Genomic DNA, 10,000 nt, shown 5'->3' with positions numbered 1-10,000 from the left:
TGATTTGACTTTGCTTGGCTGAAAAAGTTGACGGAAAGGTTTTCAGACGGAAACGATCATGGTCGTCTGACTGGAAAATCGACAATTCGGCTAAAAATGGACAAAACTTTAGAAAATTGTCAAAAAATTGACGGAAAAAGTGCTAGTGTGACAGTACCTTTAGTGGTTGGGTGGGGGGGGGGGTGATGGGTTGGTATGGGTCAGGAAGTGGTGTGACTCATGGGTTGGTATTGTGGGTTGGTATAGGTCATAGGTACGTAAGGGTAATTGACTGGTATGGGTCATGGATAGGTATGGGGTATGGATAGGTATGGGGCATAGACTGGTATGGCTCGTGGGTTGGTATGAGCCATGGGTACGTAAGGGTAATTAACTGGTATGGGTCATGGATAGGTATGGGGTATGGATAGGTATGGGGCATAGACTGGTATGGCTCGTGGGTTGGTATGGGCCATAGGGTATGTATACGTTGGTACGACTCATGTTCTGGTATAGGTCATGGGTTCATAGCTCAGGTTGGTATGGGCTTAGGGTTCGTATGGTATGGGTATAGGTCACGCATTGGTACGACTTATGGTATAGGTTTAGGTATAGGTATAGGACTTATATATATAGGTATCTGGTATAGGTATAAGGCTTATATATACAGGTATATGGTATAGGTATAGGACTTATATATATAGGTATATAGTATAGGTATAGGGCTTATATATATAGGTATCTGGTATAGGTATAGGACATATATATAGGTATATGGTGTAGGTATAGGACTTATATATATAGGGATATGGTATAGGTATAGGACTTATATATATAGGGATATGGTATAGGTATAGGACATATATATAGGTATATGGTATAGGTATAGGACTAATGGTATAGGTACTGTATATGGTACAGGTATATGGTATAGGTATAGGACTTATGGTACAGGTCACACACTCATACGACTTATGGGTTCACATAGATTACAAATTTGTATGTTTCATGGGTTGGTCTACCTCCTGTTATCCCTCATGGGCTGATATGGGTCATGGGCTGAGAGAAGGAAGCCCAAAGGATACGAGAACTTCAGGAACATGGGCGATGACAAGCAATGGTTATGGGGCTTTAATCTTGTGTTCATATCTCTTCTTATCTCGTGGATTCAGCTAATTTATCACGTATTTTTTTATTTATCTATTTATTTATTTATTTATTTATTTATTTTTTACAAAGGGGATAACGGGACTAGATTTGTTTGAGTGAAATGGGTTGATGTGAAGCGTTCGTGGGTTTATGGGTTAAATGATACCCTAAGTGGAATCTTTCCTCCTCTGTGTCTGTCTGTCTGTGTCTGTGTCTGTCTCTGTCTCCCTCCCTCTCCCTCGCTCTCTTTCTCTACCTCCCTCTCCCTCGCTCTCTTTCTCTCCCTCCCTCTCTCTCGCTCTCTCTCTCTCCCTCCCTCTCCCTCTCCCTCGCTCTCTGTCTCTTCCTTCCTCCCTCTCCCTCCCTCTTCTATTGCTTTCTCTTCTCCCCTTCCTTCCCTTTCTCCTTCGCTATCGCTTTACCCTTCTCTTCATTTACTTCGCTCCCTTCCCTTCCGATATTTGGTTCCTCAATACCAGAAATTTCTATTCTTCTCTTAAAAATGCCAAAAATCCTTATATATTCTTCCCCACGGAGCCAAAAGTGCTTTAATTCTTATCCATAAAGTGCCAACCCCGCTTTTTTTCCCTTTACAGTAACAAAAAGGCTTTATTTTAGTCCTTATTGATATGAGCGTTCTACCTTATTTTCCGGTTGTGTCAAAATGGCCGCACTTCTTTTCCTGTTGTGTGAAATACGTCTATCTTTTTTATTTCTTTCTGTCAAAGGCGTTTTACTTCTTTTTCTTATCGTGAATATATTCTTTACTTTTATCGGGATGACAAAATTGCCTAAATTTTCTCTATGGTAGATAAAGCGCGTTATTTTTTTCATCTCTGTTTCTTTTTCCCCTGTCGTGAAGATAACGCTTTGATTTTCCCCTGTCGTGAAGAAAGCGCTATGTTTTTCCCCTGCCATGGAGAAAACGGTATTTTTTTCCCTGTCGTGAAGATGGCGCTAGTTTTTTTTTTCCCTTGTCGTGAAGAAAGCGTAATGTACTTTTTCCCCTGTCGTGAAGAAAACGGTATTTTTTCCCCTGTCGTGAAGATGGCGCTAGTTTTTTTTCCTTTGTCGTGAAGAAAGCGTAATGTATTTTTTCCCTTGTGAAGAAAGCACTGTTTGTTTTCCCTGTCCTGAAGAAAGCGCTATGTTTGTTTTCCCTGTCGTGAAGAAAGCGCTATGTTTTTCCCCTGCCATGGAGAAAACGGTATTTTTTCCCCTGTCGTGAAGATGGCGCTAGTTTTTTTTCCTTTGTCGTGAAGAAAGCGTAATGTATTTTTTCCCTTGTGAAGAAAGCACTGTTTGTTTTCCCTGTCCTGAAGAAAGCGCTATGTTTGTTTTCCCTGTCGTGAAGAAAGCGCTATGTTTTTCCCCTGCCATGGAGAAAACGGTATTTTTTCCCCTGTCGTGAAGATGGCGCTAGTTTTTTTTCCTTTGTCGTGAAGAAAGCGTAATCGTATTTTTTCCCTTGTGAAGAAAGCACTGTTTGTTTTTCCCTGTCCTGAAGAAAGCGCTATGTTTGTTTTCCCTGTCGTGAAGAAAGCGCTATGTTTTTCCCCTGCCATGGAGAAAACGGTATTTTTTCCCCTGTCGTGAAGATGGCGCTAGTTTTTTTTCCTTTGTCGTGAAGAAAGCGTAATGTATTTTTTCCCTTGTGAAGAAAGCACTGTTTGTTTTCCCTGTCCTGAAGAAAGCGCTATGTTTGTTTTCCCTGTCGTGAAGAAAGCGCTATGTTTTTCCCCTGCCATGGAGAAAACGGTATTTTTTCCCCTGTCGTGAAGATGGCGCTAGTTTTTTTTCCTTTGTCGTGAAGAAAGCGTAATGTATTTTTTCCCTTGTGAAGAAAGCACTGTTTGTTTTCCCTGTCCTGAAGAAAGCGCTATGTTTGTTTTCCCTGTCGTGAAGAAAGCGCTATGTTTTTCCCCTGCCATGGAGAAAACGGTATTTTTTCCCCTGTCGTGAAGATGGCGCTAGTTTTTTTTTCCTTTGTCGTGAAGAAAGCGTAATGTATTTTTTCCCTTGTGAAGAAAGCACTGTTTGTTTTCCCTGTCCTGAAGAAAGCGCTATGTTTGTTTTCCCTGTCGTGAAGAAAGCGCTATGTTTTTCCCCTGCCATGGAGAAAACGGTATTTTTTCCCTGTCGTGAAGATGGCGCTAGTTTTTTTTCCTTTGTCGTGAAGAAAGCGTAATGTATTTTTTCCCTTGTGAAGAAAGCACTGTTTGTTTTCCCTGTCCTGAAGAAAGCGCTATGTTTGTTTTCCCTGTCGTGAAGAAAGCGCTATGTTTTTCCCCTGCCATGGAGAAAACGGTATTTTTTCCCCTGTCGTGAAGATGGCGCTAGTTTTTTTTCCTTTGTCGTGAAGAAAGCGTAATGTATTTTTTCCCTTGTGAAGAAAGCACTGTTTGTTTTCCCTGTCCTGAAGAAAGCGCTATGTTTGTTTTCCCTGTCGTGAAGAAAGCGCTATGTTTTTCCCCTGCCATGGAGAAAGCGCTATGTTTTTCCCCTGTCGTGAAGATAACGCTTTGATTTTCCCCTGTCGTGAAGAAAGTGCTATATTTTTCCCTGCCGTGAGGATGGCGCTATGTTTTCCCCTGTCGTGAAGAAAGCGCTATTTTTTATCTTCTGCGGTTAAGAAAGTGCTAGGTTCTTTTCCCTGTCGTGAGGAAAGCGCCATGTTTTATTCCCCCATCGTGAAGAAAGCGCTATTTTTCCCCTGTCGTGAGGAAAGCGCTATTTTCCCCCCGTCGTAAAGAAAGCGCCATGTTTTTTTTCCGCGTCGTGAAAAAATCGCTTTATTTTTTCCCCATGAGGTAATACAAGTGCTATGATGAAGAAAACACTTCATTTTCCCCCGTAGTGTCAAAAACGCTTCTTCCTTTGTGGTGACGTCATCGCTCACTTTATCCCCGTGGTGACAAAATCGCTAATGTATTTTCAATAACGTCAAAAGCACACTGTTTTTAATTCATTAGTTCCATGAGTCTTCCTTCATATTCTTGAAGTACAGCGGTTCAAGTTCTTTTTTTTTCTTCGTCAACGCAAAATTCCCCTAATTCTTTACGTCTTATCAAACCGACACATCATTTGCGACAATCTCATCTAACGTTTAATCTTCTAACGTCGCGTGAGAAGTGAAGATAACTTTAAATTTCCTTCATCTGGAATTATCGGAGATGTTTCTTTTCATTCTAGAGAGATATCGGCGGTTAAATCTACAGGTTTTCGTGGATTTTGAATTTTGACCGCCATTTAAGTCTCGCGCCACGGGTCGGGAACCGTTCTTTTAGGTTTTGAAGTGGTTGTTTGTCCTCGTGATAATAGTTTGCATTGTCTATTATGTCCTTTGTGATTTTTTCCTGCTTTGGTGGTGCTATTTTTCGTGTATTTTTGCGCTTCTTGTCATATTTCCTTTTTTAATATCGCAGTCTTGCTTTTGGACATTCTTTTAGGTTTTGAAGTGGTTGTTTGTCCTCTGATAATACCTTGCATTGTCTCTTATGTCCTTGTCGTTGTGATTTTTTTCCTGTTTTGGTGGTGTTATTTTCCGTTTTCTTTTTCCGATTCTTGTAATCATATTTCCTATTTCTAAATGCTTTTTTTTGTGTTTTCATTTTTCTAATAACGGTTTCTGTCCAACCGATTTTCTCTTTCGTCCAAAAAACGCGCCATTTTCTCAAAAATTGAGGTTAACACGCTGGAAATGTCTTCCAAGAGACACTTCAGATTAGTCATGTAATTGTGAAGAAGATTACGGCCGGATCATCATCCCTGTATCTTATCTTCGTGAATATAATTGGGATGAATTAAGTAGGCCTATGGAAATGGAAGGTGATTGATCATGAAGAAGAATTTGTAATGGTTGTCATTTCTGTTTCGGATTGGCTTCGGGTTTATGGTTTTTAATTTGGAGATTAGGGGATTTATGGTAATTTTTGTTCTATTTCTACCTCTTTATATTTGCCGAAAGAAATGTACGCACACACACAGACACGCACACGCACGCACGCACGCACCCACGCACACGCACACGCACACGCACACGCACACGCACACACACACACACACACCCTACACACACATCACCACCCCCCCTACACACACAAACACACACACACACACACATCACCCCCCCACACACACACATCACCCCCCCACACACACACATCACCCCCCCCCACACACACATCACCCCCCCCCCACACACACATCACCCTCCCTCCCCCTACCCCCCCCCCTACCCCCCACATACACAGTATACGTGTGTGTGTGCGTACGACGGTGTACATCAGAGAGATAAAAGCCAGATAAGGAGTTGTAGCACTCAGCTATCATACATACCCTCCGAATCTGTCAGTCAGACATGGGGTTCTCTGTTGTATCTCCTCCGAACACCATTCTACGGCCGCGAGTATAACTTTGTGGTCTTTCGTAAAAAAAAAAAGGTAAATTGGTCAAGGTTTTTTTTTTTTGAGGGAAAATTTGTGTTTGTGTTTTGACTTCTTTTTTGGGGGATTTTTTTTTTTAGGGGTTTTTGTTTTTTTAGGTTAATTTGTTCTGTTTTGTGTTGGTTGTGGTCGGATTTGTTTTATTCATTTCTAAGGTTGTGTTTTTTTTGTTGTTGTTCAGTTTTCCCTAATTTATTTTGGAAATCCTGAGTTTTTAGGATTGATTTTTTAAACATTTCTATTATTGATATCTTAGGCTCGATGTTATCCATTTAACTGATATCTTTTATGTCCGATATTTTTGTTTTAATCCCCGATTTTTGTATTTTTCCCCCAAGTCTTCCAAAATGGCAGACTAATTCCTACATTACGAAGCCCTCTAAAATCAATTAATTTAAACACGAATCCTCGCCCTGGTTACACCCAGATGGCACAGAAACACAAAGCTGGTTCAGATAAGCCCAGCTGGAGACAAGACAACCTCACCAATTTCACGACTCCCAAAACAAACAAAAAAACAAACAAAAAAACAAACCCCCAACAGAATTAAGATATTAAAGAAAGTATCACCTTAATAAAACGGATTTAATTTATTATTCGGTACAGTTGGACTTTTAGGAGTTTTAGTACAGCATGGAGGGTGTATGATGTATGATGTTCCACTCTTGTTTACTTAAAGATTATCTTAAGTGATAAGGGTCTCCAGGCTGATCTTGAGGACTCTACTCCACCTCTGCCCACCCCCCCCACCCCATCTCTGTCTGCTCGCCTCACCCCCCCACCCCTCCTCCCTCTCTGTCTCTCCTTATGCCTTACTTCTCTCTTCTCTTTTTTCTCTTTCTTTTGCTCTTCTCTCGTCTTTCTCTTTTTTTGTTTTCTTCATTTTTTCTTTTTGTCTTTCTCTTTCTTTTTTTCCCTTACTTTTCTTGTTTCTCTTGTCTTTCTCTCTTCTTCTTTTCTCTTCTCTTTCTTCTCTCATCCCACTCCTTACTCCGCTTGTCTTTCTTTCTTCTCTTTTCTCTTCTCTTTCTTCTCTCGTCTTTCTCCTTACTGTTTTTCTTTTCTCTCCTCCTCTCTTTTCTTTTCTCTCTTCTCTCGTCTTTCTCGTTTCTCTTTTTTCTCTTCTGTCTCATTTCGTTTTTTCTTTCTCCTTTCTTTTCTCTATTCTCTTTACCCTCTCTCCTCTGCCTGTCCTCTTTTCTCTCATCTCTCTCTCTCTCTCTCTCCCTCTCTCTCTCTCTCTCTCTCTCTCTCTCTCTCTCTCTCTCTCTCTCTCTCTCTCTCTCTCTCCTCTCTCTCTCTCTTTCTCTCTCTCCTGTTCTCCCCTCCATCCTAACCCCCCACATGAACCATGTACCACCACCCCCCTCCCCCTCCTTACCCCATGCACACTCACCCATTTCCCAACACCCATGCCCATCCCAACCCCCCGCCCCCTCCTCCTCCTCCTCCTCCTCCTCTTCACCCCCCTCTTTCCCTTCCTCTTCACCCCTCCCCCCCCTTCCCCCATCTCTTCACCCTCTCTCTCCCTTTCCCCCTCCTCCTCCCTCTTCACCTCCCCTCCCCCCTTTTCCCTCTGTCTTCCCCCCTCCTCCTCCCCCATCCCCATCCCCTTTTCTCTCCATCCTTCACCCTCCCCCTCCCCATCCCCTTCCCCACCTTTCCCCTCATCTTCACCCCCTCCCCCCCCCCATTCCCCCATTCCCTCCCCCCTCCCCCTCCTCCTCCTCCTCCTCCTCCCCCTCCCCCTCCCCCCTCCACCTCTCATTGCCTTCAGAAACTTAGCCTTGTCTTAACTCGTACAAACTAGTTTTCATTTTCCATTTTGGGATTTATTAAATCGACGTAAAAGTATTTTGTGTCAATCGACCTATTTATTTAATGTATTTTTTTGGTTTCTAATTTGGTTTCCCATTCGTTGTGTTGTTAATTTTGGATTTATTTTTTGAAATTAGCTATAGGAGTTATTGTTAAAGTGAACGTGGTAATTTTGTGATATAAAAAAGATGAAAATGTGATGATTTTGTGATACAGAAAAGATAAAAATGTGGTAATTCTGTGATAAATATTTTTTTAAAATGTGGTGTTTTTGTGATATTATAAAGATAAAATATGATAATTTTGTGATATAAAAAAACGTGGTGATTTTCTTATAACAAAAGAAAAAAGGTGGTAATTTCGTAACTTCAAAAAAGAAAATTTATAGTAATTTTGTCATAAAAAAAAGACGTGGTATTTTTATTAAGTTATTTGTTCACTGGTGTTTGATTCTGTATCATGGTACAACCTTGTACTTATCGCTCTGTCTGTACCCACTCGCCTCTCCCAATGCCGTTCTTTCATATTCTTTAATTCCGTTTATTTTATTTTCTTCTGTTTTCGACTTTCGTTACTTTTCCGAGTTTACAATTTTCTTTTTTCTTTTTTTTACTATTTTTTTTTTACTTTTATTTTCTTTCGTTTTTTGGTATTCGTTGCTTAATTATATTTGTTTTGCTTTCTTATATTCTTTTTATTATTTTTTTTACTGTATTTGCTTTCGTTATCGACATTCGTTACTTATTTATATTTTCAAGCTCACATTTTTAATTTTAATTTTATAAAAAAAATAGCTTCGATAGGATTTTTTTTATAATCTTGATCTTTATTCTATCTTCGCTATTCGCTGTTTGCTTTTTTGCTTTGCTATATATTTTCTTTTAATTTCTGTATGGTCTATATGATTAATTTAACTATTTGTTTTATCTTCTGTTTTCTATAAAGTCATTAAGATGCCTGTTTTATGTAAGTAACTTTCAGATTATGAATATGAAAATGCATATAACGTATATCTATATCTATCTGTCTATCTAACTATCTATTTATCTATCTATCCATCTATCTATCTATCCATCTATCTATCTATCCATCTATCTATCTATCTGTCTATATATCTATCGATCTATTTATCTATCTATCTATCTATATATGCTTTTCACGATCTCACCATACTTACTCATTTATGAAGTGAATAATTATTAAATAAATTATTATCACTTATTATTAAGATTGACTCAGATTTACTTATCATCTTTACTCACGTTGCCTCATATTTACCTAACTCACGGTTATACTCACACTCCCTCATATTTTCCTTATACTCACGTCTTTATATATTCTCTGCTCTCACTTATACTCATACCATCCCATATTTTCCTCACTCACAATTATATTCATATCACCTCATATTTTCCTCCCTCCTTGTAGTTATACTCAGACCGCCTCACATTTTCCTCATTCACAGTTATTCTCACACCTCATACTTTTACTCATGCCACCTCATATTTCTCTCCCTTACAGTTATACATGCCACCTCATATTTCCCTCCCTCTGTTATACTCACACCTCATACTTTTACTCACACCGCCTCATATTTCCCTCCCTCACAGTTATACCCACACCTCATGCTTTTCATCACACCTCATATTTTTTACTCACGCCGCCACATATCCCCCCTAACAGTTATACGCACACCTCATACTTTTCCTCACACCTCATACTTTTACTTACGCCGCCACATATTTCCCTCCACCACAGTCATACTCACACCTCATACTTCTCCTCACACCTCATACTTTTACTCATGCCGCCTCATACTTTTCTTCACCTCATACTTTTACCGCCTCATATTTTTCCTCCCTCACAGTTATACTCACACCTCATACTTTTCCTCACACCTCATACTTTTACTCACGCCGCCTCATATTTTTCCCTCCCTCACAGTTATACTCACCGGAGCTGGAAGGCGACAGGTACAGCGGGGGTCGCAGCCAGCCCCTGGAAATGTTCAGCATGGACTTCCACTACGAGGGTGCAAAGTGAGTACATGTGCTTTTAGTTGGGTGAGGGAGAGAGAGGGAGAGAGGGAGAGAGGGTGGGGGGAGGTGGGTGGGAGATGGGTGGGAGATGGGTGGGAGGGAGGGAGGGGGGGAGGAGGGGAGGAGGTGAGGGAGGAGTGGGTGGGAGAGGGTGGGAGGGAGTGAGGGGGAGAGGGGGAGAGGGGAGGAGGTGGGAGAGAGGGGGTGTGGGTGGGAGAGAGGGAAGGTGGGTGGGAGAGGGGGAGGTGGGTGGGAGAGAGGGGGGAGGTGGGTGGGAGTGAGGGAGGGAAGGTGGGTGTGGGAGGAGAGAGAGAGAAGGTGGGGGTGGAGGGAGGGAGGGAGGGAAGGGAAGGAAGGAGGGGGGGGGGAGAAGGTGAGGATGAGTGTGAGACATGGAGGGAAGGGGAAGGGAAGGGAAGGGAAAGGAAAGGAAAGGTGAGGGAGAGGGAATGAAAGGGAAGGGAAGGGAAGGGAAAGAAAAGGAAGGGAGAAAGAGGGAGGTAGGGGGAGAGGGAAGGTGAGGAGAGAGGTAGGTAGAGGAAGGGAGGTAGGAAGAGGCAAGGAGGTAGA

General features: G+C 41.5%; 1 protein-coding gene across 10 annotated transcripts in view; it reads left to right on the top strand.

Moving 5' to 3' along the window:
• LOC113824907 (GATA-binding factor 6-A) overlaps nucleotides 1-10,000 on the top strand; it is a 71,007-nt gene that overhangs the window by 19,409 nt on the left and 41,598 nt on the right. For all 10 annotated transcript variants that reach the window (XM_070116233.1, XM_070116232.1, XM_070116230.1 and 7 more), the window contains exon 3: nucleotides 9,336-9,430. In XM_070116233.1, the coding sequence (XP_069972334.1) occupies nucleotides 9,336-9,430 (95 nt within the window). The remainder of the gene's footprint in view (nucleotides 1-9,335; nucleotides 9,431-10,000) is intronic.

Source organism: Penaeus vannamei, chromosome 38 (assembly GCF_042767895.1).
Source record: "Penaeus vannamei isolate JL-2024 chromosome 38, ASM4276789v1, whole genome shotgun sequence".
Lineage (NCBI taxonomy): Eukaryota > Metazoa > Arthropoda > Malacostraca > Decapoda > Penaeidae > Penaeus > Penaeus vannamei.
Note: the sequence above shows the minus strand (reverse complement) of the source record. Positions and strands in the feature narration are given on the sequence as shown.